This window comes from Scyliorhinus canicula, chromosome 17, assembly GCF_902713615.1.
Source record: "Scyliorhinus canicula chromosome 17, sScyCan1.1, whole genome shotgun sequence".
NCBI lineage: Eukaryota > Metazoa > Chordata > Chondrichthyes > Carcharhiniformes > Scyliorhinidae > Scyliorhinus > Scyliorhinus canicula.
The window spans coordinates 42,312,921-42,339,429 of record NC_052162.1 but is presented as its reverse complement, the minus strand read 5'-3'; the positions used below and the strand labels follow the sequence as shown (position 1 = coordinate 42,339,429).

Genomic DNA, 26,509 nt, shown 5'->3' with positions numbered 1-26,509 from the left:
TGTAAAAATTACTTGCTTCTCCTGCAGACTCAAAATGTGGCTGCCCCTCAGAAACCTAATACTGTAGCCCATTTGGAGAGCCTTCAGATCAAAAATGATTATGCTTTGAATTGCCAACCCGACAAGTTTCTGAATTAAAGCTTCAACATGTCAGAATAGATTCCTGCTTAACTGACATGAAATGAAATGAAATGAAAATCGCTTATTGTCACGAGTAGGCTTCAATGAAGTTACTGTGAAAAGCCCCTAGTCACCACATTCCGGCACCTGTTCGGGGAGGCTGTTACGGGAATCGAACCGTGCTGCTGGCCTGCCTTGGTCTGCTTTCAAAGCCAGCGGTTTAGCCCAGTGTGCTAAACAGCCCCTTGAACATGAACATGACACTTGGCATGAGCGGTAATATAAATTGCATTGGTAATTTGGATCAGCAAGTTAAAAATGGAGCTGCAGTTCTAAATCTAACATAATTTCTCCAAGTCAGCAGAAACAGAATTCAGCAGCCCAGAAGCTACGAATATCAGAAAGAGACAAGGTAGGCGACTTCCAAGAGCAAGGGATTACGTATCCCTTGTTAACCCTTCAATCATCTTGGCAAAGATGCAGCAAGCTTCACTACACCAATTTGCTTACTTTCCTCCACTAGGCTCCACTTTGGGCTCCCATCCACCCAGAGAGAGGATCATTTCTGGATTTATCTTCTTCCAGATTACAGACCACCCAAGGCTACTGGTTCTATGTGAACACGGCCCAGCACTCAAAATAGATTGGTCCTCCCATTGACTGTAGCGTGACTGGTAGATGGATTCCGATGACCACCTGATCCCAACTCTGTGGGTGTTGCAGCGGAATATTGCACCAGTGTTGAACTGAGTCACAAAAAACAGTCAACCTTCTGTTGGATTTTTGGTCTGCTAAATGAACTGATCTCATTCAGGACAGTTTATATTTTGCCTGGGTTAGGAGAGAATAAAATTGGTCAGTATTCATGTTCCTCACTGATATCAACTAATCCCTCCTGGAATTTTTGTGTGTATTGATGCAGAATGAAAATAGGATCAGGTGATAACAGCATGGGCCTTCCATGGTCCAATCACCCGCCACTACATACTTTCTAGGCCATAATGTTTCTTAATTGCAGAGAAGGTTCTTTATCATTTCTGCACCCAAACATATTATAGAAATTGATTTTGTATTACATAATGCCTGTTTCCTTAGTTTAATTACATAGCATTGAAATTCACTTCGCTAATAACAGTTATTGGGTGCGATTCAGCGACATTCGGTGTGGGTCTGGACACAACGGGTGAATTGCGTGTGGCCCTCAAATTGGACTCTGCGCCGGGCCAATCTCCAATCTGGATCTCGTCCTCACTCGGCGAGATTCCAATTGCGGCTCATTTAAATACCCGGATGCCGTGCCAGGGAGACCTCACTGGGGTGCACAATCGTGGATCAGTCGTAATGGCATCTGGGCGAGGGGGCGTTCCCAGGCCATTAGACACCCGGGTGTTTGGGGACAGTGCAGGATGGCACCCTGGAACTCTCCCTGGCACCTGGGCACTTTGCCACTGCCAGCCTGACACCCTGGCAGTACCTGGTGGCACTGCCAGGGTGTCAGGGTAGCACTTCCAGGGTGCTGGGCCACTGGCATGGTGCCAGGCTGGCAGTGCCAGGAGGCGGGCCCGAGGATCCTTGCCAGGTGGGGAGCGGGGGAGGAAAGATGGTTCTCAGGGACATCCACAATATGGGGGGGGGATCAAAAGAGTGGAGGGGGCTTGAAATGGGGAGAAAGAACGGGGCTGTCGGAGAAAACAGCGGGTCAATCTGCAAGGCGCCTTTCCTGCTGGCGACCTTAAGCTCACTTGGCAAGGGGAAACGTCCCAAGGCTAAAAACCAACACAGTACCGGTGGAGCGCGGGGTGTTTCTTGGCGCTGTGGCCACTGAGAAACATCCTCCTAAATGCCCCGTTCACCGGACTTTAACTTGAGTCCACTGCATTGTGCCCATTAGGTTTGTGCTAGAAAACACAGAGAAGGTTCAGTGCTCATAAGGCTGACACAGATTCTCTTGCATTAGTTGGGAAAACCGCCTTAGCTTGGTTTATACACGTTTCAATATATCAAAATTGCAGACATTCACTATGGATCTAAAAATGATGGAACACAATATATACTAAATGGTGAAAGGCTAGAAATGGGGGAGGTCCAAAATATTTGGGGGTCTAGGTAAAGAGATCAGTAAAATGTCATGAACAGATACAGAACTTAATCAAAAAGGATAATGGATGGAAAGTTGATCTCTACATATAGAGGATTTTAACACAAGAGGTTTGGGGGGGCGAGCGGATTGGGTGGTGTGGTGGCAGTGGATGTTATGCTACAATTATAAAAAGCCATGGTTAGACTGCACCTGGAGTCTGCTGTGAGCAGTTCTAGGTACCACATCTTAAGAAGGATATATTTGCCTTGCAGAGTGCGGTGTAGATTTGCCAGAATCATACCTGGACTCCATGAGTTAAATTATGAGACGTGATTGCACTGGACTGTATTTTCTGGACACCAAGTGGTAATTGATCAAGGTTTTAAAGATATTCAGGGGAACTGATAGGATAGATAGCTGGAATCTATCCACTGGTTGGAGAGAATCAGAGCCAGACCTTTCAGAAATGATATTAAAGAAACTTTTCTACATGCAAAGGGGCAGAGGTTGGGACTCTCTTGTGAAAATTGCAATTGATGCTTGTCAAATTATTAATATTAAATCTGAGATTGCTGTATTTTCTTAACCAGAAGTAATTGTACCAAATAGTTATAGTATTTATATGGCTGGTCCAGTTCAGTTTCTTCTGGTCAATGGTAACTATCAATATCCTATAGAATCATAGAAGTTACAGTGCAGAAGGAGGCCATTTGGCCCATCGAGTCTGCACCGGCTCTTGGAAAGAGCACACTACCCAAGCCCACACCTCCACCCTATCCCCATAACCCAGTAACTCCACCCAACATTAAGGGCAATTTGGACACTAAGGGCAATTTAGCATGGCCAATCAACCTAACCTGCACATCTTTGGACTGTGGGAGGAAACCGGAGCACCCGGAGGAAACCCGCGCACACACGGGGAGAACGTGCAGACTCCACACAGACAGTGACCCAAGCCAGGAATCGAACCTGGGACCTTGGAGCTGTGAAGCAATTGTGCTAACCAGTATGCTACCGTGCTGCCTATGGTTTACCATTGAGCAGAAACCGAAGCGGAGTAACAGGAGGAACTGGAATGTGGTTGACTTTTAACTGCCCCTCAAGGGCAATTAGGGATGGGCAATAAACGCTGGCACAATCTGCGACACATATGTCCCATGAAGAATTTTTTAAAAATTAGCCATATAAATACTGTTATTACAAGAACAGGTCAAAAACAGGGTATTTTGTGCCAAGTGACATCCCTTGACTCACCAAAGACTGTTCACCATCTACAAGATGCGAGTCAGGAGTTCACTTGAGTGCAGCTCCAATGCCACTCAAGATACTTGACACCATTCAGGACAAAACTATTTGCTTGATTGGCATCCCATCGTGGAACGCACTCCCTAACAGCACAATGCGTGTACTTGACTGCAGTGGTTCAAATAGGCAGCTTACATCAACTTCTCAAGGGCATTTAAGGATGAGCAATAAATGCGGGCCAAGTCAGCAATATCCACATTCTTGAAAGAATTTATTTTAAAAGGTAATAGCGATATGGGGGAGGGCACATATATGGTGTTAAGTCATCGATCAGTTATGATCTCATTGGATGGTAGACAGGCTCAAGGGGTTAAATGGCTTTATCCTGTTCCTATTTTATATGTCTATTTAAATTATTGCATGTCACTTATAATCTGGAGAAGTCCAAAATGGGGGCACGACCTACCGGCCACGTTGTACCCCAATGGGAGAGCAACTTGGCTGGTAGATTCCGGGTAAAGCCCCACTGGGGGCTTTCTGACAGTCAGGATACCTCGCAGGATCTACCCAAGTCCCGCGAGGTGTCAAGATCAGTAACCCACCCACAATGGTCAGGACCACACCGCACTCGCATAAGGCTGCAGCCGAGCGCTATTTAGTACTTGTCCACACAAACATGAACCAGGCGGACCCTTGGCCCACCCAGCGGGAACATGGGCACCTTAGCACTGCCAGGCTGGCACCAGGGTGGTACTGCTAAGCCAGCAGGAGCACTGTCAGGGTGCCATGGTGGCAGTGCCAGGGTGCCCAGGTGCCAGGGTTGCACTGCCAAGAGTCAGGGCACGATAGGGGTCATGCTCTTGAAAGGAGGGTGGAGTGGGGTATGAAGGGTGGGGGTGTGCAATGCAGCTAAGAAGGGGCCTCTGGAAGGTTGGGGCAGGGGTGACTGGTGGGAGGTCCTGTAAGGAGGGGATCGTGTAAGGAGGGGGTCTGCAAGGGGATGTGGGGGAGCCCCAGGGACACAATAGCGGTGGCAACTTGGCACTCTGGTAGTGCCTCTGCCAGCTGGCAGTGCTGCCTAGGCATCTTGTCAGTGCATGGCTGGCACCCAGGTGGCAGTGCCAAGATGCCAGGTTGGCAGTGCCAGTGTGCCCAGGTGGCACCAGCAGTACCAGGGTATCACCCTGCCCAAAGGACATGCACCTGGGGGCCTCCAATCCCCTGGGATACCTTCACAAGTACCGTTCCTTCTAGTTCCTGTTTGTGGAGACCAGTGCTGAACAGCTCTCGTCGTAGGTCTCTGAGGCGAAGGGGATAAATCTCATGCCTCGGGTACCTCAGGAAACGGCACATTAAAGTGAGACTAGATCTCGCGAGGTGTTGCGAGCTGGGTAGATCCCAGGAGCGTGGTCTCCCGGCTTCTATCGTCCAAGCTGCACCGTGGTGAGTTGCTTTTTGGGCGCAGTCTTCTGTTCAATTGCTCTATCAGAAACTTTTGCATTAAGTCACGCCCTGAGTGAATTGTTTCATCCTGTTATATTTGGCATGAGAAAGGACGCCGTAGACCAATACAGGATTTGTTCCATGGCCGCTAAATCATGGCCATTGAATTGTTTAAGGAAGGCCTGTTTTTTGTTTAAAAAGAAGAACAAGAAGTCTGATATTGCAAGTTCTTCACCTTTCTGGAAAATTTCTATATGAATTGGGGGTAGCACGGTAGCACAGTGGTTAGCATTTTGGTTCACAGTTCCAGGGTCCCAGGTTCGATTCACGGCTTGGGACACTGTGAGGAGCCTGCACCTTCTCCCCATGTTTGCGTGGGTTTCCTCCAGGTGCTCCGGTTTCTTCCCACAGTCCAAAGATGTGCAGGTTAGTTGGATTGACCATGTTAAATTGCCCTTAGTGTCCCAAAAAAGTTAGGTGGGGTTACTGGGTTATGAAGATAGGGTGGAGATGTGGGCTTAAGTGGGATCTCTTTCCAAGGGCCAATGCAGACCCGATGGGCCAAATGGCCTCCTTCTGCACTGTAAATTCTATGATTCTATGAATTGCACTGCAGACTAGTAGCATGGAATTTTATACCTGGGGGTGTTAAAGTACACTTCAAAACAGCGATTATCTTCAAAGGGAAACATTTAAATACAATGCGCTCAACTGCGATCAGCTGCAGTTCTCTCAAGACAAAGGGAACTGCTAACCAGCCAGATACTCAACAGATATTTAAAACACCATATTAAGGACAAAATAGCCTCCATCTCCTGTCCATTCTATCTTAAAATGTGCCAAGGGTTTTGGAGATGAAGAAATGGGATGACTTGGTCTGCAACCATGACTGCAAGACATGCTAATCAAATTCCTTTTTGTGAATATATTAACAGGAGGTTTAAAAGCTGGTTCTGACAATCAGAAGGAGGAGGAAGAAACATGTCAGTCATTTAAAAACACTGCTGGAAGAGAAATTTCTCTCTCTCTCTCTCTCTCTCTCTGAAGCTAAAAGAGTATCTTCAACAAAGTACAGACTTGAACTAAGTCAACTCCAGAACTCTGCAGGAAACCAATTAACTTCAAATGGTTGCAACATTCAACAATCTGCACCTCAGTGACAAGATTAATCATATATTCTTTTAAACTTGCATCAAACTCCAACTTTCTAACTTGAGATCTGTGTATGTGTGCGCCGTCATCCCTTTTTAAAGTTTTTCACGAGTTCAGTGACGAATAAGCAAACTCTTCTTTGACTTTGACCTGATTTGATTGGCTCCTTATTAAAAATGAAATACATTTGAGAAAGGCATTTACATTGAAAATAAATGTTAAAAACTTTGTTGCAACCAACCAAGGGATATAATAGGATGGGAGCCAGTTCATTCCTTCTCACCTGCTTGTAACAACACTGAAATGCTGCCTGCACCAGAAGAGAATCATTCGCAAAACACTTTGAAATATTTTGCCAACATGATCAGACAGTACAACTATTAAGCTTCTTTCTTATTGCTTCCAGAGCCTTGTCAGTCTCTCAGCTATATGGAATGATGCTATCGGAAGCTGACCACATCTCGTGTGTGTGTGTGGGGGGAGGAGGGGGGCAGGAAGGGTGGGGCAGGGGTGAGCGCAGGGTGGGTCCCCCTTTTGACTTTGTCATTAATACACAAAGGAATGCAATTCGGAATGTCCCATATTCGGTATTCTGCCTTCTGAGTTTGTGGATTGCACGAGAGACAGCAGTTGGAGCAATGTGATTGGCGGCATGTTGAAAGATAAAATCAAGCCGGTTTCTACATCTTGAATGTTATCCAGGTAACTCTGCTGTAAGATGCAGCTGCAGCTGTGTGAACATTGAGTGACAATACAGTCAAGCCCTGGGCAGCACTGTGTCGTAGTGGTTAGCACTGCTGCCTCACCCGCAGAGGTCCCAGGTTCGATCCTGGCCCCGGGTCACTGCCCATGTGGAATTTGCACATTCTCCCCATGTTTGCGTGGGCTTGCCCCCACAACCCAAAGATGTGCAGGCTAGGTGGATTGGACATGCTAAATTGCCCCTTAATTGGAAAAAAATTAATTGTGTACTCTAAATTTATTTTTAAAAAAAGACAATACAGTTAAGCCCGGATGCGATACACAGTGTAGTTGAATAGTCTGTGAGCATTGACATGGGGAGAGTACAATGTTATTCCTCTTGCTATCATAAGAACAAAAGTAAGCTGTTAGTTTCGTAACTGGTGGAGGGATTTTCACTGACTAGAATTGCAGTTGCAATACATTTGTAATTAATCAACTTGTGCAGTGTCATGGAAACTCTCCGAAAGTCCAATTTTATTTGCCAGAACAAAATTATCAGCTATGAGTAGCAAATGTTCTGACAACTTTGCAAAGAACAGTCAGTAACTAAACATGCTGAGGGGGTAAGAAAATTGAACATAAAAAAGTTATCATTATAACTGGAAGACAGGAAGATACGAAGACTGACAGCCCATTAATGTAGACTTTGCAATACTCCATCTGAAATTATGAGTAGCAAAATTTTCATAGGAACAAGCAAACATTTGACAATCTCAGTGCCCTCGCAAAGATATATATATATGTCTCATGTGCAACATTCACTTATATCAATTTCTAAAAGCAACATGCTGTGTCTGTTTCAGGGATGACAGGAGATAGTCAAATGGTATTAATGTATTTTCCTCCAATTTTTCTACATTTCTCTCTTTTCATAGCCTCCTGGCTATGAGGTTTTCCAAGTATTTTTATCCTTGATCTTACTAGAGAGCAAACAGCATGTAAGAGACTGCTATATATGGCAGCAGGCCCATATTTATCCCAAAAATGAAAACTCTCTATTAAAGCAAGAGGACTTGCACTTCTAATAAAGGATTGCACAGATAGTCCTATCTCCATAGTTGTCTCTTGTTTTCTCACTGAGAACACACAGGGGAAGTGTCACAGCAGTCAGCATTCTTAGAATCATAGAAAAGTTACAGCACAGAAGGAGGCCTTTTGGTCCATCTTGTCCATGTCAGCCCAAGGACACCCAGGAGCCTCTTATAATCCCACCTTCCTGCACCTAGTCCACAACCCTGTAGCTTAGAGTTTAGGGTCCCTGCCTCCACCACCAACCTGGGCAGTGAATTCCAGACTCCCACCACCCTCTGTATAAAAATGTTCTTCCTGATGTCCCCTCTACACCTTCTGCCACTTACCTTGAATCTGTGTTCCCCAGTTCTAGAAATCTTCACCAAGGGAAACAATTTAATTTTGTCCAGGCTTGAGGGAGGTCACCATCCTCAGTTGGGAAATTATGACTTCCTGTTTGGAACTCTTGCTAGATGCAGGAGAGTCAATTGAGATTCAAAGCTTCAGTGTCTCTAGGTTAATGGGTACCATTCAGACATTGTATATCATATAGTAGAGTTTGATGTTTGTAGATTGAAGTAGAGTGAGACAGATGATTTACAGTTAAGTCCATATCACTTAACCAGAGTGTACTGAAGGATAGATACCAGCGGCTCATTAGATAAATATTGTATGTATTGAGTCCCCACTCGTATTCTGTTTATACAAAAGATATAGACAAAAAAGATGCATTGCAAAAGCAAATAAGAAAGAAAGAACTTGCATTTGTACAGTCACTTTTACAATCTCAGGACATAGAACATTTAAATCAGTTAATTTTAAGTGAATAAAAAAGTAAGCATCTGTTACTCAATCAAAAGCAAATTACTACAGGTACTACATTTCTGGAATGTAAAATTTCCTGAGTGAGCGCAACTCCAACAGCACTCAAGAAGCTCAACACTATCCAGAAGGAAGTAGCCTGTTTGGTTAGCATTCACCACTTTAAATATTCACTCCTTCCACCATTGACGCATGGTTACCATTGGTTACCATAATTGTTGCCATCTACCATCACTGCAGTGAATCACCAATAGAAACATATAGGAAATAGGAGCAGATGTATGAATTCAGCCCTTCATTCCTGCTCCATCATTCAATATGATCATGGCTGATCCTCGATCTCTACCCCTTGACGCCTTTAGCGTATAGAAAGCCATCTATTTCCTTCTTAAATATATTCAGCCTTCTGTGGTCGAGAATTCCACAGGTTCACTATCCTCTGAGTGAAGTTTACCCTCATCTCTGTCTTAAATGGCTGACCCCGTATCCTGAGAATATGACCCCTATTCTAGACCCCCCGTGGCTCAGCCAAAGGAAACAAGAATCCTGCCTCCAGTCTGTCGAGCCCTGCCAGAATTTTATGTGATGCAATGAGAGCCTCTCTCATTCTTCTAAACTCCAGGGAATACACCCCAGTCAACTCAATCTCTCCTCATACGACAATCCTGCCATCCCAGGAATCAGTCTGGTAATCCTTCACTGCACTCCCTCTGTGGCAAGGAGATCAAAACGGCCACGATACTCCAGGTGTGATCTCACCAAAACCCTGTACAGCTACAGCAAGTTATCCTTACTCCTGTACTTAAGTCTTTCTGCAATAGATACCAACATGCCATTTGCCTTCTTAACTGCTTGGTGTACCTGCATTTTTGCTTTCAGTGATTGGCGTACAAGGATACCCAGCTCTGTCTATACATCAACATTTCCCAATCTATCAACATTTAAACAATCCTCTGCCATTCCATTTTTCCGACCGAAATTGATAACTTCACAATTATACGCATCATACTGCATCTAGAACTCCTTTGCCAGCACCTTCCACACCCACAATGTCTACCACCTAGACGATCAAGGACCGCTTGCGCATGGGAACACTACCACCTGCAAGTTTCCATCCAAATTGCACACCCATCTGATTTGGGAATATAGTCAGTGTATTACTGTCACTGGCCAGAATCCAGGAATTCCTTCCCTAACAGCACGACCTATACCACATGGACTGTAGTGGTTCAAGAAAGTGGCTCGCCACAAACTTCTGAAGAGCAATTAAGTCTGGCTATAAATGCTGGCCTTTCCAACGATGCCCATATCCCATGGAGAAACAAAAAAAAACAAATGTTGGGTCAGGCAGCATGTCTGGAGAGAGAAATAGAGTTAACACTTCAGGCTGATAATCATTCATCAGATAGTCACTACATTAGTTGTATTCTTAATGAAAATGTACTGTATCTCATATTTCGTAGAATGATTCTATCTTTTTCTGCTTCCATTTATATATTGCAGCATTTTCAATTTCGTAGAAATTTCTGGATTTAGGGTAAGATTGATATAATAAGGAGAAGGTGTTTGCTGCAGGGATTTTATACTGTGGACTACAGATTTAATCTTAAAAAGCCAAGGAAATGTAATGGTTGCTATCCTTTTCTCACACAGAGGATGAAACCTGCAGTGGAGAGGAGACGTTCAGCACCCACTATGGCCATTAACAAAGCACTCAGCAAATCAAGAACACATTCCAGGTGAGGGCTTGATTTTCTCAATAACTAAACTGTGGAAAATATTTGAGTGATTTTACTGATGTGATTGAGTCAATAGTCCCGAATACCAGAAAAAAATAAACAGCAAACTTCACATAAAAGTCCTGAATACGGTGAGTGTGAAATCAATAAAGTTGCAAGTTAAAGCAGTCATGCTACATCTGACCCTGAAACATTTACCAAGTTTTCTCTTTCACAAGTTAACTGGCCTTTGAAGGTTTTCAACTTTTTGATTCAAACAAAGTGCTGATTCGAACGTGGTTTGAACGTTCGCAGATTGTAACTGTGCACTGCAACAATTCTGTGAGAGCTACGTATTATAATTACTTTCTCCAATTCTGCTGACTCATTAAGCGGAATCCCATCAGCAACGGTAGCAGATGATTCTACATTTACACAGATGGCTACAAAATATTTTGAAAACTGCAAAAATGGGTTCTATTTTGCTTCCAATTTTCCCCCCTTCTTTGCTGATGGCATTTAGTCATGCTGGACGCTGATTATACAGATGCCAGAAGAGCTTAGTGACTTAAAATAAGTTATCTAAACCCTTTTCAAGAGTTTAAATTAATCATGGGTTCTTTATCGTTTAACATTAATAACCTCATGGTCATGTATTACCAGATAAATGTATTTCTAAATTAGTATAATACTGCCATTAGAGAAGAATAAAATCAGCGTCAGCATAGAATAGCTTTGTTGGTATGTGAGAGTTGAACTGGGTATGGGAAGTCAGGAAAGTAATTGTGATGCCAATAGTAGTGTGTGCCAGTAATAGCAGAAGGAGGTTACGTGGTATGCTCCAGTGATCGAAGCAGAATGATGGAAAGTGGGTAGAGGAAGGCTTATGAATGTTGGGGCAACAGTTGGCACTGGGCTGAACAGAGATAATGGAGTGAGTCTCACCGTAGCAGCTCTGGCCAAATAATTTAATATTTTTCCTGGATAGCAGATCCCTTAGGTGTGATGCTACTGCCTCCCCTTTAAGCGATGCATTCTGATTGAAACAAATGCTGTTCTAGCAGTTTTAATTGCTATTTGTTGACATTTCCCCAAGGGCTATAATATTATTATGAATGCTTGGCTGCTTTCCACATATAATTCTATGGGGGGGGGGGGGGGGAGAGAGGGTTTATATTCATAGTTTTATTGACAGCTCAAAGATGTTACAAATAGGTTATTTGTCTCTGCTGTGGACTTATTAATAGAAGTTTGTTTATTTCTAACAGGAATTATGTAATTGAATATAATTAGATATTTTGAATGGGCTTTTGTTAATGGGAGATTGTTTAATATAGTGAAGGCTGTAAAGGATATTTAGATAACAAAATATTGGGGATGTTAGAAATCCGAAATGAAAATAGAAAATGTTGGGAAAACTCAGCAGGTCTTGTAGCATCTGTGGAGAGAGAAGCAGGGTTAATATTTCAAGTCCATTATAACTCTTCTGTACTGAAGAGAGGTAGAAATGTGATGGATTTTATGCCGTTGAAAAGGGTGAGGTGCAGTTGGAGCAAAATAAAATGTCAGGGATGGGTTAGAGTGTGGGGAGATTAAATTACAAAGATGTTGTGGTACACAAGACAATGGTAACAGTAACAATGCGATTAGAATCAAAAACTTTGCTCCAAAGTATGTGTTAATAACAAAATGAAATTCAGCAATGTCTGAAAGCAAAAAACAAGAGGACAAAATACAGGTTGGCACTTGGGGAGGATAAAATTCAAAACAGAGGACTGAGTTCATGGTCTGAAGTTGTTGAACTGAATATTGAGCCCAGAGGTTGTATGAATAGATACAGACCTTTATTTCATCTCAATGCGGCTCTTGCGGACTACCCATGGTTAGGGTAAGTGATATTGGGTGGGTTGCATGGAGGGTGTAAAGGAAAGTGTGGTTGGTGGGTTGGCATGAGTTAACATTAAATTGACATGGAATCTATAAGGGGCTATAGGGGTGGGTGGGGGCATGTATTGACACCAAGTTGGCATAGGTGCACAGAGGTGCATAAGGGGTTGGGGGGGGGGGGAAGTATTGGGGTTTGAGGGGTGAGGCATGGAGGGCCTAAATTTAACAAAACAACTGGGAAAAAGTCCCAGAGATTGGAGGTGGCCCTTTTAAGCAGCCTCCCACCCTGCCCCAGATTGTGTAATTTGGGGGAGTTTCACCCCAGGGTAGATTGGCAAGCTGGGAAATTTTACGAGTCGGGCTTCCCACCTCATGAGTGAAAGTCCGAGCCTCAGTCTCCCCTCCCAGAGACACTGCTTTATGACTGGATTGTAATATACCAAAGCGCTGGCTGAGTTTATAGATGTTGCAGCAGGTTTTGAGCCTTTTCAATCAGGAAAGACCCAACCAACCACGAAAGAGTCATCATTGTTTTTATATTCCCACTTCTATTTCCACCATCAAAACTCCCTTAAAATGTGCTATGTATTTGGTCACAAATGGCGGATGGAATTTTCCAGACGGAACAATGTGGCAGGTGCCAGAAACTTGGAAAGTTGGTTTCTCAAAAGTGACCCATCATGGTGGATCTCCATACCCATCAGAGGGGGCCGTGGAACTGTTTTGCATACCATTAATGGGATGAAGTCCTGACCCCAACCATTCCTCTCTGTCCAATCTTCTAAGCCGCCAGCGGGTTTGTGTGTGGTCCACATGTCTGTGCCAATATGGCATGGCCAACATGGCATGCAAATATCAGGCTTACCTGTAAGTACATAGATACATAGAAGATAGGAGCAGGGGGAGGCCTTTTGGCCCTTCGAGCCTGCTCCGCCAATCATCATGACCATGGCTGATCATCCAACTCAATAGTCTAATCCTGCTTTCACCCCTTTGATCCCATTCTCCCCAAGTGCAATATCCAGCCGCCTCTTGAATATATTCAAAGTTTTAGCATCAACTACTTCCTGTGGTAATGAACTCTACAGCCTCACCACTCTTTGTGTGAAGAAGTGTCTCCTTATCTCTGTCCGAAATGATATACCCTAAATCCTCAGACTGTGACCCCTGGTTCTGGACACACCTATCATTGGTAACATCTTCCCTGCATCTACCCTGTCTAGTCCTATTAGAATTTTATAAGTCTCTATGAGATCCCCCCCTCATTAATCTGAACTCCAGCGAGAACAATCCCAACCTAGTCAATCTCTCCTCATATGACAGTCCCACCATCCCTGGAATCCATCTGGTAAACCTTCGCTGCACTCCCTTGAGAGCAAGAACACCCTTCCTCAGAGAAGGAGACCAAAACTGCACACAATACTGCAAGTGTGGCCTCACCAAGGCACTGTACAGTTGCAGCAACACATCCCTGCTTCTATACTCAAAACCTCTTGAAATGAAGGCCAACGTACCATTAGCCTTCTTTACCGCCTGCTGCACCTGCATGCTTACCTTCAGCGAATGGTGCACAAGGACACCCAGGTCCCCGCTGCACACTCCCCTCTCTCAATTTACAACCATTCAGGTAGTAATCTGCCTTCCTGTTTTTGCTTCCAAAATGAATAACCTCACACTTATCCAAATTATATTGCATCTGCCATTGGTTTGCCCACTCGCCCAACCTGTCCAGATCTTGCTGCAGGATCCCTGCATCCTCGTCATAATTCACCCTCCCACCTAATTTGGTATCATCTGCAAACTTTGAGATGTTACATTTTGTTTCCTGATCCCAAACATTAATATATATTGTGAATAGCTGGGGTCCCAGCACTGATCCCTCTGGTACCCTGGTACTGCCTGCCAATTTGAAAAGGACCAATTAATCCCTACTCTTTGTTTCCTCTCTGCCAACCAGTTTTCTATCCACTGCAATACATTTCCTCTAATCCCATGCGCTTTAATTTTGCACAATAATCTCTTATGTGGGAAGTAGGTCTGGGGCAGCCCACAGAAATTGGATGGGATGTTGGAGGCCTCCAGTGATCGGACCATGGAACAACATGTACAGCAGTGGGTGATTTGAGGAAAGATGTAGTAGCATTCGAGGCAGTTCAGAGGAGTTCACTAGATTGATTCCAGAGATGAGGGGTTTGTCGTATGATGGGAGATTGAAGTTTAGGCCTTTATTCTCTGGAGTTTAGAAGAATGAGGGGAGATCTAATTGAGGTATACAAGATGCTAAAAGGTATGGATAAAGTCGATGTGGAGCAGATGCTTCCTCTTGTGGGGCATTCTAAAACGAGGGGTCATAAATCTAGAATAAGAGGTAGCAAATTTAAAACAGATTTGAGGAGAAACTACTTATCCCAAAGGATTGTGAATCTGTGGAATTTTCTACCCTAGAGTGCGGTGGATGCAGGGAAGTGAGTCAATTTAAGGAGAAGTTAGACAGATTTTCAATTGGTACTGGATTGAAGGGTTATGGAGAACGAGCAGGTCAGTGGAGTTGAGGCCAGGGTGGGATCAGCCATGATCGCATTGAAGGTGGTTAGGCTCGGGAGGCTAAATTGCCTACTCCTGCTCCTAGGTCATGTGTTCTGGGGAGGAGAGTCTGTGGCTGATTTTGCAATCCAGCTCTTGGTCTGTAGCATTGTAGGTAACAGATGAGGAACATATCAGCCATGGTAAAATGGCAGAGCAGACTAGATGGTTCGAATGGCCTAGTTCTGCTCTTATATCTTATGAAACCTTATGATTGGAGCATCTATGATGTGAATCTTCTAAATTCAGGACCTTCCAGGAGATGGATGTTCTCCTTCAATGCATAAGTTGATGCTTTGCCACTTTCAAAATCTGGCGCCTAGATATGATGGTGGGGCATGTGCTATCCAGTCCACCCCGCCGCGCACAACATCAGAAAAATGTGGTGCGATACAATGCCAGTTCCCAATGGTCTTTGCACTGGGAAGCTTTCTTCGTGCCCAACCCCATCACGGGACTTATCCCCAGAGGAAAATTCTGTCCAGTTACCCTTTCCCTTGTACTAATTGATATCCCTCACCTTCAGCCTCTTTTTCACTTCTGCAAAACACCTTGTAGCATTTACTTTATTAATTATGCTTTATAAATATAAATTATTGTTGCTGAAACAGTTGCTCACAGAGGACTGTAGCAGGGAAATAACAATTAGCATCATCACTCTTGTGCTAAGGCAAACAATAAAATGAATCCTCTTCTCATATCTGATTGCCATAGTTAATATTCTACTGGAATGTGGATTTCTGAAAATATCAGATGACAAATGGTTTTGGTCCAGCTGTTCTGCCTTTCAAAGTCATATGGCTACATTTGCACAAAGCTGCACCAAGATATACTGCGAGGTGCCAGTTCCTCATCGAAACATACTCCAGCTCGTTGGCAGAGTTTTGCAAGCTATCCAGGGGCAGGGGCACAGGCGGTTGAAAGTCTGTAAATTAAGGTGGCACAACATCGGCCCACCTGCGACCCCTTCCCTCGCCATTTTACGGATTGGGGGAGGCACCAGGTGGTCTGCCTGCCCATTGCCCAGCTGAGGCCCTCTGCTGCTGCTGCTCCGATTTAATGGGCAGTGGCTGAGACCTGTACCCAACGAGTAGTCTGGCAGTTTTAACCTTGTCGGCTGCTGCAGTGGAAGGGGTGGGGGTCATACTTTCTTGCTTGTGCGGGTCAGAGGCCTTCCCAGCCACCACCCTCCCCCCCTCCCCCCTCCCAACCCTGTACACCAGCAGTTTTGTCTCCCACGTCCACCATTCCTTTTGATCCTGTCCAATGTCGCGTTACACTGTCTGGGGCCTGCCAATTTGGCCACGTTAAGATCCTAGACTGACCTGGGTTTGAGAATGTCCACGGTTCCACTTCCTTTTGGGCCTCCTACAATACCGGGCAGGATTTAACAGCTGTTCACACTAGAGGGATATTCCGGACCCAAGCAGGCGCATGGGTTTCTTGCCGATAAGGGGTGCCGCCAACAGTAAATCCCCGATCCCGCTGGCGGGCCACCTCTACCGCTGAAAAACACGCAGTTTGGTGGTCGATAAATCCCACCCATTGGCTGTGTTCACCAATCCTGGTACGGCACAGAGCTGTTGGCCTCCAAATGTCTGGCAGCTCCATGAGGCGGGACTCCTTCCGGGAGATAGATGGAAGTCCCTCCTTATACTAATTATGGGCGCAATCTAATGGCAGCATTAGGGTTAGGGTTATCGCAGCATGGCTCCAAGCAAGCTGGTTAGATCATGGCATCTGGACCAAGCCCATCACGGTGCCTGGGCAGCAGGATTCTCCGCGATTGCCAGGATGCCTCAGGCCCAGACAGTAACAGATGCCACACATGTTGCCTTGCATGCACCAATGGTCCAGGAGCACCCTTCATCAACAGGAAGGGTTCCACCCCCTGAATGTTCAACCTGTGTACGACCACCACGTCAAGATCATGCACTTGTGTGCATGCTTCCCCGGGAGTGTGCATGACAGCTACATCCTGGGGCAGTCCGAGATTGCCAGCATCTTTGAGGGGCAGCCAAGGATGATGGATTGGCTCTTGAGGGATAAATGGTGTCCGCTGAGATTCTGCTAATGACGCCAGTGCGTAGGTCGGAGACTGATGTGTAGATCCGATGTAATAAAGTCCATGTGGCCACCCGGAATGCCACTGAGTGGTGCATTGGACTGCTGGAATGCACTGCCTGGAAGTGTGGTGGAGGCAGGCTCCATTGAAGCATTTAAGGGGGCATTAGATGATTATTTGAATGGAAACAATGTGCAGGGGTACAGGGAAAAGACAGAGGAATGGCACTAAGACTTAATGCTCATATGGGGAGCTGGTGCAGACAGGATGGGCCGAATGGCTTCTTTCTGCACCGTAGCAACTCTGCGCTTCCATGATATATCTGAATCGGCTGTCATCTTTTTACATAAAATAGCGCTTTGAACTACTTGAGGCTTATATTGTATTTTAATTAACCTTGAGCGAGCTTTTCTCTAGAAAGAAACAATTGATACACATATAGTTATCTCATATGAGTCCTGCATTCTACCTATCCATATATACGCATAGACAATCATTATAATGTACAAGGCAAAAGCATTGTGTACGTACGTAACATAACTGAAACCTGTAATTCATTGACGATGCAGTTTACATAAAACTGTCCTCTGGCTATAAAATGCATTAATCTCAGAAGCCCCTGCTCTCCGTGGAATGTACTGCACATGCTCAGTAGCATTACAGTGTTCCCAGCAGCTGAAGCTCAGAGTGAGCTTTCAGCCATCAATGCTTTCTCAGAAATTCTTGCCTGTATTTGGCAAATGGCTGTACAAACCTTCTCTCCATCCTGGAAACGACGACTATAAAGTCTAAACAGCTTCTTTGATATATTGCTTTGTAATTAATTGTTGTCAGTTTGGCTTAGTCTACAAGAGCATTAGTGGAATTTTCTTGCTCCTGATCTGTTTACAGAAGCCAGAATTTATGCAACTAAAAGCAGGTTCAGCCTCTCACTGTCAGTGATTTGATGCTATACTGACGCACGGGAAAACGGCAAGAGCCATTATTGGTAATCACAAACTTTTACAAGATTTGGCATTTTACCCAAATATTTTAATCAACAGAACTGGTTCAAATTTTACACAAAAACTGTTACCAAAAAAAAAAGTTTAGGCATTCATAACCAGAAATCATCTTCTTCATTTAATGACCCAAAGGCAGGTCTGACCCACTACACCGTGACCCCCACCGCAGCAGGGCAAAGATGCAGGTTCCAAAACCACCCCAACCAGAACAAGGACCAAATCCCATGAGCTTGGCACCAATCTGGTCCACATCAATCATCTAGCCAATTGAGTCAGCCTGCCCCCTAAGAATTGGCTGTGGCAAATACAAACATACATAGGAGCGGAAACAGGCCATTCAGCCCTTCGAGCCTGCTCTGCTATTTAAATAAGGTCATGGCTGATCTGTTTGCATTTCGAATTCCACATTCCCATCTACCCCGATAAGCTTTAATTCACTTGCCTAACAAGAATCTATATACCTCCACCTTAAAAATATTCAATGGCCCTGCCTCCACTGTCTTCAAAGGCAGAGAGCTGCAAAGTCGCACAACCCTCAGAGAACAAAATTCTCCTAATCCTTATGCACTTTTACATGAATAGTGATGCCGAAGGTGGCAGTTATCTTTCCATCGCATGCCTGACCGGATTCTCTCCTGCCCTTAACACTTGCGATATTTTGGAAGGATTTACAGGTTGATACTCTGGTCATGTATTGAACACACCTTCCTTGGCTGTCAAGTCCTGGAGGGAGACTTGAACCCAGAGCTTCTAGTTTCGAGGCAGAGACACTAGCCATTGCAACACAAGACCTCCCATAACTAACAGCGGGCCATGAAAATTGAAGGTCTATTTTATTTTGCCCATTAGTCCACTTAACTCATTTTTCTTTTCAATCTCAAATATGATCTGAGTACAAGCCGTTCCATTATCATTTTTCCTTCCTCCCCTTTCTGTCCACAATTCATTGAACCTTGCTGGGGTTTGGTTCCACATGCACAAGACACTCTCAGATCCTTTGCTCAGGAGGCCATTATTCATATTGTTCATATTTCTTATGTTCTTAAATACAAATATGCATTGATTGGAAACAGGGACAATGGGTGAAGAGTTGACACACAGCTTTAGGTGATCAGCAAAAGAGGCTACATAAGGAAAAACATTTTGAATCCAATGAATGGTTAATACCTGGGATGCAGTGCCTGATGGAAGCAAATTCATTAGTAGCTTTCAAACGGGAACTGGATAAATATTTGAAGGATAAACAAAAATCAGGGATACAAGGAAAGAACAAAGAAGTGGAACTAACTGGATAACTCTTCAAAACAGCGTAAACAGACTTGTTGAGTTGAATGGCTTCTTTTGTGCTGAACTACTCTATAATTCTATGGTTCAAGGTTCTGGCAGATGCTTCAATCAAAGGGCCTCATATCCAACCCCACCAATCATATCATTACATCATGATCATCATATGATGATGACCACACAAGCTCACTTTCCAGCTGGTGCCACTTGGAAAAAAAAATAAGACCCTGCCATGTTTTCTCCCTTCTACATCTAGTTGTTACATCCCAGCTATTGCCCCAGCTACTGCCGTGCCCGCCTGGCAGTGCCACCTGGGCACCCTAGCAGTGCCATGCTGGCACCCATGTTGCACTTCCAAGGTGCCAGGCTGACAATGCCAAGGTGCCAGGGTAGCATCAGCAGTGCCAGGGTGCCACCTTGCCTTGAGATCAACCACCCGGGGGCCTCTGATCGCCTGGGAGACCCTCAAGTGCCATTCTGTCTGGTCTCCGTTTGTGGACACCAGTACTAAACTGCGCTCGGCTGGTGGTTCCTCGGTGAGGCCGGTAGATCCGGGGCCGGTTAGATGTGGAGTAACCAAGAGGGTGAAATAGTTATGTGGGCAGTATCAGCTTTGTTTTTATTATTGAATCATAGGATGTAGCCATCACTGGCAAGGCCAGCGTTTATAACCTATTCGTAAGCCCCTGAACAGGTGTTGGTGAGCTGGCTTCTTGAACCACACCAGTCCATATAGTACTGTAGGTACACCACTGTGCTGTTAGGGAGGGCAATCCAGAATTTTGGTTCAGCTACAATAAAGAAAGGGCAAAATATTTCCAGGTCAGAATGGTGTGTGAAGAAGAGGAACTTGCATAGCTTGAACCTGTGAATGCAGAAAAGAATGTAGTGAAGTGTTGTTTGCTTACTTGAAGAGAGCCCTGGGAGGCTGCAAAGGGAAGATTTGATAGTGCTAAAGCGAAAGGATTGGTGTTTAGGCCAATCCAGACAGCATGGCAGAGGTGAAGACAAACCTTACCTTGGCAGACCTGGTCAGATCATCACATATTTTCTTGTACTACAGCCAGGTCATGGGAACAGTACTGATATCATTGACATGATTTGCCACCTCTCCTTATGCCTATTGATTAATTTGTATTTTCACATGTTGCTGATCTAAGAGGAACAAGGGCTCTTTTCTGCTCCCAATTGATCAATTAGCGTTTCCATAAATACATGAAAATATTTATTGCTCCTGGTCAAAGTTACCTTGCTTGATGCTCTATACTCTTGTTACCCGTTACCTATCGTCATAAGAATTGCCTCCCCTTTAAAGTGTGATGAGATGCCTTAATGTAGCAGGCAGCTACCAGATTTCTTTCCTTCCTAATCACTAAGTTGCCGATAAGGCATTCGCTGCACATGTCTTCATTCACTGCCCGCTTGACTTGTACTGGAGATGGCAATCATCCCATCAAGCCTGTCAGTCATTTGTCATACTACAATGGTGATTGAAATGGGTGAATTCCATGAGCTCATGCATCTTTTGGAAGTTTAAAGATGATAGTGTTTGGAAATTTGAAAATGTGTTTGAAGTATATGTACGTAGGGATGTGACCTTTGTCAGCTAAGAGTCGATATGACAATACAAGTGCTACATTCCAAAACTGTTGCTATGTTTGATGTGCCATGTACAAAACTGGGGAGGCATTTAATCTTCCCGTCACTCAACCCAATAGACGTTTTCAAAGAGAGCTTTCAGAATAGCTTTGACAAGTGGGTGCTGTATTTTCTGTTAACCCAGTGATGGCTTCAATCCACGAGTTAAAATTATTGAGGAGAAAGACATTCCAAATTGAGGATTTTAATGTAGGAGAGATGGAGCATTTTCCATAGGTTATCCCAGTATCTGTCAAGCATAGAGCTGGTTAACTGCAAAGCGAAGGTTTCCACGTCAGTGTTCCACCATTTTTTAAATCGGAGAAGTTTGGATTGTTAAAGGTAATTTAACACAATACTGGTCCTTTCTGCATTCATGTTTCACCATAAGATTCAACCCAACACCCACTCTATTGTAAGGAACATTAATTCTTTCCCTTACTTCCTTTGAAACAAAACTGTGGGGGCTCGAGACGTACACTGGAGGCTTCCAGTAGTTAGCAAAGGAATTTATTGATGAAAGGCAAAGGCAGTTAGATAACAGGCTCAAATCACTTTACAACCGGTCTTTACTCTTCAGCTCTCTGTTCAACACTGCCAGGGGTCCTGCTCCCAGGGCCCCGCGTATACTTCCCCATTGACTGGTGGCAATTGAATCTGAATCAACTCTTAAGAAATTTGTTCTCAACGCTAATTTGAGAAAATGAAAAAGAAAGACTCACATGTATGTCTCAAAGCTCCTTACAACCAATGAATTGATTTTGATGTGTAGCCACTGCTGCATTGTAGGAAATGTGTTACCCACTAAACACCAGTGTTACAATTTTAATTTCGCATACAGGTGAGTGGGAATACTTGTTATTGATTAATTGAATCTAAATCATGGAATAGCCCTATGATTATTTTCACTCCCCTTGTGAGCAAGTGTCTGCACTCTACTTGGTAACTGTCTACAGATACAGGCAATCACTCTGCGTTGCAGCATTCCTAAAGAGTTACCTTCGCGTAAGACAGTGATTGCAACCCAGAAAAAAGTGACTACTGTCAGTTCTCGGACTTGCAACATAATTGGTTCCCGAAATCCGTGCTGTAAGTCAAACAGTCATAAGTTGGAACCGGTTTATGTGCAGGAAAAGTGTTCTAACTGAAAGATTGGTTCCTGAACCAAGGCACGATGCCCTGGGGGGGGAGGTGGTCTTTTGGCCGCGTTTGCCATGGACGCAAATCCCGTTCTGGCCACTAACTCTCGTGAGAGGGTCATAGCGAGATTTGGGTCGTGAAGATCTAAAGGTGAGATTGCCATCAATTTAGGTCAACTTGACAGCTGGTTTATGATGCAAAGCTAGGCCAACAGCACGGGTTCAATTCCCGTACTGGCTGAAGTTATTCATGAAGGCTTCGGCCTCGCAAACCTGCCCTTCGCCTGAGGTGTGGCGATCCTCAGGTTAATTCACCACCAGTCAGCTCTCCACCTCAAAGGGGAAAGCTGCCTGTGGTAATCTGGGACTATGGTGACTTTAACTTACCTAAATAGATTTAAATATGGCTAAATGGCAAAACGCTTTACCTTCCGGGTTCACCGTATGCGCCCCTCGTCAGCCCTGGCACAGCCCCCTGGCACTGCCCCCTGGCAGTACCGGAGTGGGGTCTCTAGTTATGTGGGGAGGGGGGGCGATGTTAGAGGGTTGGGGATGTTCCCCCTGTCTGCCAGGGATCCCGATTTCCAGGGGGTAGGGTGGAGGGCTTTAACTTAGCTTTGAGAGTGTCCCAGCTTAACCGGTGAGTTTAGGCCATGCACACCCACTCCCCAAGCCGGCTGTGTAATCCTCGGCAGCACCTTGAAATTGCACTGAGTGCCGTTTGACCTGATTAGAAAAGGAAGTTGTGAAACCAACAAGTTTGACACTGCCTTTCTCGCCTGATCCAACACGAAAATTCCACCCCTATTGACGCTGAATAATGAAACATTTTTGAGATCTTGCTTCAGTTTAATTGCTTACAGTGGTGTATTTCCCATGATGTACTAGTACCTACACTTTCAAAAACACTTAAACACTATCTGAGAAGCAATTTGCCCGCCCTGCGGTTGGGAAAGGTGGAACATTAAGGAACATAACAGTTGGTAAAGACAAACGGTTCGCTGCCATGGCATTGTCAAGTTGAAACGGGTAAAGTCGAAACAGAGTGTCAATTTATAAATGTTAGAAGGGCCATTTGCTGTAATTCGAATGTCATAAAGTCGAGAACTGCCTGTCATAAAGCCAGTTACATTTATAACATGCCTTGTATGTAACAAAGCGGTCCAAGGCATTTTACAAGGGGAGCACTGAGTAGACTATAGGATAAAAAGGTATATCACACTTTCTTGATGGGTAACTTGACAAGAGCCAAAAATCCATAAGAATAAATGTTTAATATCGTTCACTTTCCTACAATTTGGCCCAATTTTTGACGACTTGTTTTTCTGCACAGAGATGGACTGATTTCCCCTACGTCTCCTGACAGCAAATCACTTGTTCGAGCCTTCAGCAGCCCCACTACAGCCTTCATCATGGATGAACGAGTCCAGCTCACAACAGGACTGCAGACGCAGGAGCGCCACCTCTTCCTCTTCAGCGATGTCTTGGTGATTACAAAATCAAAGTATGTATTTCATGCACATTATTTCCTTCTTAAAAAACTTTTTTTTTTTAAAAGAATTTTTAATTACTACAAAATAAATCAACACTAACCAACAAATATATACAGGCACAGTACATGAATATCACCGTCAAAGGTTTACCCCACTAACACCCCTCACACCCTCCTCTAACAAAATATAAACTAATAACCCCTCCCCCCCCCCCCCGCCAACAGCTGACGGTCACTGAAAAAAATAAACGAATGGCTGCCATCTCAAGTAGAACCCTTCTACCAAACCTCTAACAGTGTACTTGACGTTCTCCAGGTAGAGGAACACCATTAGGTCTCCCAACCAGGCCGAGGCACTTGGTGGACCATAAGACCATAAGACATAGGAGCAGAATTAGGCCAATCGGCCCATCGAGTCTGTTCCACCATTCAATCATGGCTGATAATTTCTCATCTCCATTCTCCTACTTCTCCGCATAACCCCTGATCTAATCAAGAACCTATCTATCTCTCTTTTAAAGACACTCAGTGAGTTGGCCTCCACAACCTTCTGCGGCAAAGAGTTCCACAGATTCACCACCCCCTGGCTGAAGACATTCCCCCTCATCTCTGTGAGTAGGAGAACTCCATCCCAGCCGAACTCTCTTCCAGGCGAACAACCAGGCAAAGAAGTCAACATTCGCCTTCGTCCCTGACTGCAGCAGCGTTGAGTCCAAAACCCCCAAAATGGCCACCAGCGGGCAAGGCTCCAGCACAATCTCATGAATCCCTGACATGCTGTTAAAGAAGGAGACCCAAAGGTTACAAGTTTAGGACGCGATCATGATTCACTAGCCCCGAGAACGACGTTCACACCTATCCTCCACCTCCGAGAAGAAACCACTCATCCACGTCCATGTCAGGTGTACCCTGTGCACCACCTTGAACTGCATCAAGCTGAAACTAGCACAGGAGGAGGTTGAGTTGACCCTGTGAAGAGCCTCACTCCACACTGACCCCCTCATAATCCGGACCCAACTCACCCTCCCACTTCCACATCACCTCATCCAATGGAGCCTGCTCCGCCGACAGGATCTGTCTATAAATCTCCGAAACCTTTATCTCACCCACCACGGCCAGAGACCACATCCTATTCAGGAGGGAAGGAAAAGGCACCAAATGAAACAAAGAGATCTCCTTCAGCAGGAAATCATGCACCTGAAAATACCTAAACAAATTAGACCTCGGGAGTTGGAATTTATCCATCAGCTTCTGCAACCCCAAACCCTAAGCTCATTATCTATTCCTATCCTAAAATAATGAGTTGCAGTTTCCCCCATCACTATGTTCCGGTTAGCTAACCTTTTCAGCTACCAGGGCAGCCCCTGCCTGGAATAAAGATAAATAAAAAGCCTTATCAACTGGCCCCCTGCCCATGTCCAACTTAATCAATGTGGAAAAGAAATACACCAATCCCACAAATACACCAACCCTAACAAATCCCCAAAACACATGTCCTCCCCAATAACACCAAGACCCAATCAAATAACAATTAGCTCGCCCCTCGCCCATGCTTCCTCACAAAAGCATCAGCCTCCTCCAGCACATCAAATAGTCTTTTGAGTCAAAAGCCACTCAGAGGTGTGCAGGGAATACCACCCCAAACCGAACTCCACTTCTATACAGCAGAGCCTTGGCCTTGTTAAACACTGCCCACCTTTTTCCAGCTCCACTTCCACATCTCGTTAGAGCCTGATGGCGTGAGCTTTCCATCTGTAGTCTCAGTGCTTCTTTGCCCATCCCAGGACTCGTTCCTTCTCCTGGTAGCTGTGGAACCTGACAATGATTGTCCGTGGTAGTTCACCTGAACAGGGCTTCTGTCGGGGCAACTGGTTGGCCCGATCCAGCTTGTGAAGAGATGACAATCCACCCTCCCCCAACGTCTTTCCAAACAACTTTGTCATATAATCAGTTGGATTTGGGCCCTCGACTGACTCTGGCAGCCCCATGACCTTTAGGTTCCGCCTCCTGGAGCGGTTCTCCTAATCATCCACCTTAGCATGTGTTTGATTAACATTGGCCAACATTGCCATCGCCATCTCAGCCTCCAATGAGACAATACGGTCACCCTGGTTCGAAAGAGCTGTCTCCACACTCTGCAACACTGTGCCATGCGCCTTTACCGTTTCATCCGTTTTTGCTAGCGCCAAATGAATTGGATCTAAGGCCATCTCTATTGAATTATGGAGGTCCTCGGAGACAACCTGCTGCTGTTTGTTAAAATCTGCTGCCAATGCCCGTGAGCATCTCGATTATCAATGAAGTGACTTGAATCACGGCAGTAGCCTCCACCATTTTCTCAACACATGATCCTCAAGAGGCATCCAAATCGGTCGACAGTGCTTTATTTGCTGACTTCTTTGACCTGGACCTTCTGGGCATTTCTCTTCGTGGCACCCTTATCCCATCAAATTATTCAAGTTTCAACCCAGACATGCACAAAATCTTGGCGAAAAGGTCAAAAACAAAGTATCCAAGCGGGAGCTACGTCGTGTGCGACTACTCCCTACATGCTACCACCGGAAGTCAACATTATTTCTAATTGATAGCATTTCAAATTCTATATTTTCGCCCTACTTAAAGTAAATTATAGTCAGATTGTCTTATGTTGAACTTTTCACCATGCAACAAACTGCGATTCTCTTGACTACTGTCTTTCTTCCACTATTACAAGACAGTCTCGAGCTCAAACACTGTTGGTGAGTCTTTATGCAGACCTCGGATTCAAAAAAATACATTTCCTGCGAAGAAAGTTTGTCAGTGAGACCAACATTCATTTCCCATCCCTAGTTTCCCTTCAGAAGATGGTAGTAAGCCATCATCTTGAACCGCTGCGGCCTACATGGTGTAGGTACACCCACGGTGCTGTTAGGAAAGGAGTTGCAGGATTTTGAACCAACAACAATGAAGGAGCAACAATATTATTCCAAGTCAGGGTGGTGCATAAATGTTAAGAGAACGTGATCTTTTTCTAGGTGGTAGAAGTTTCAGGTTTGGAAGGTGTTGTTGAAGGAACCTTGGCTGCGCTGCAGTGCTGCAGCAC

At 44.8% G+C, this 26,509-nt stretch overlaps 1 protein-coding gene across 2 annotated transcripts in view; it reads left to right on the top strand.

The window, feature by feature from the left end:
• Nucleotides 1-26,509, top strand: part of arhgap20b (Rho GTPase activating protein 20b) — a 135,020-nt gene that overhangs the window by 41,699 nt on the left and 66,812 nt on the right. For both annotated transcript variants that reach the window (XM_038775918.1, XM_038775919.1), the window contains exons 2-3: nt 10,271-10,356; nt 23,269-23,439. In XM_038775918.1, coding sequence (XP_038631846.1) covers nt 10,271-10,356; nt 23,269-23,439 — 257 coding nt within the window. The remainder of the gene's footprint in view (nt 1-10,270; nt 10,357-23,268; nt 23,440-26,509) is intronic.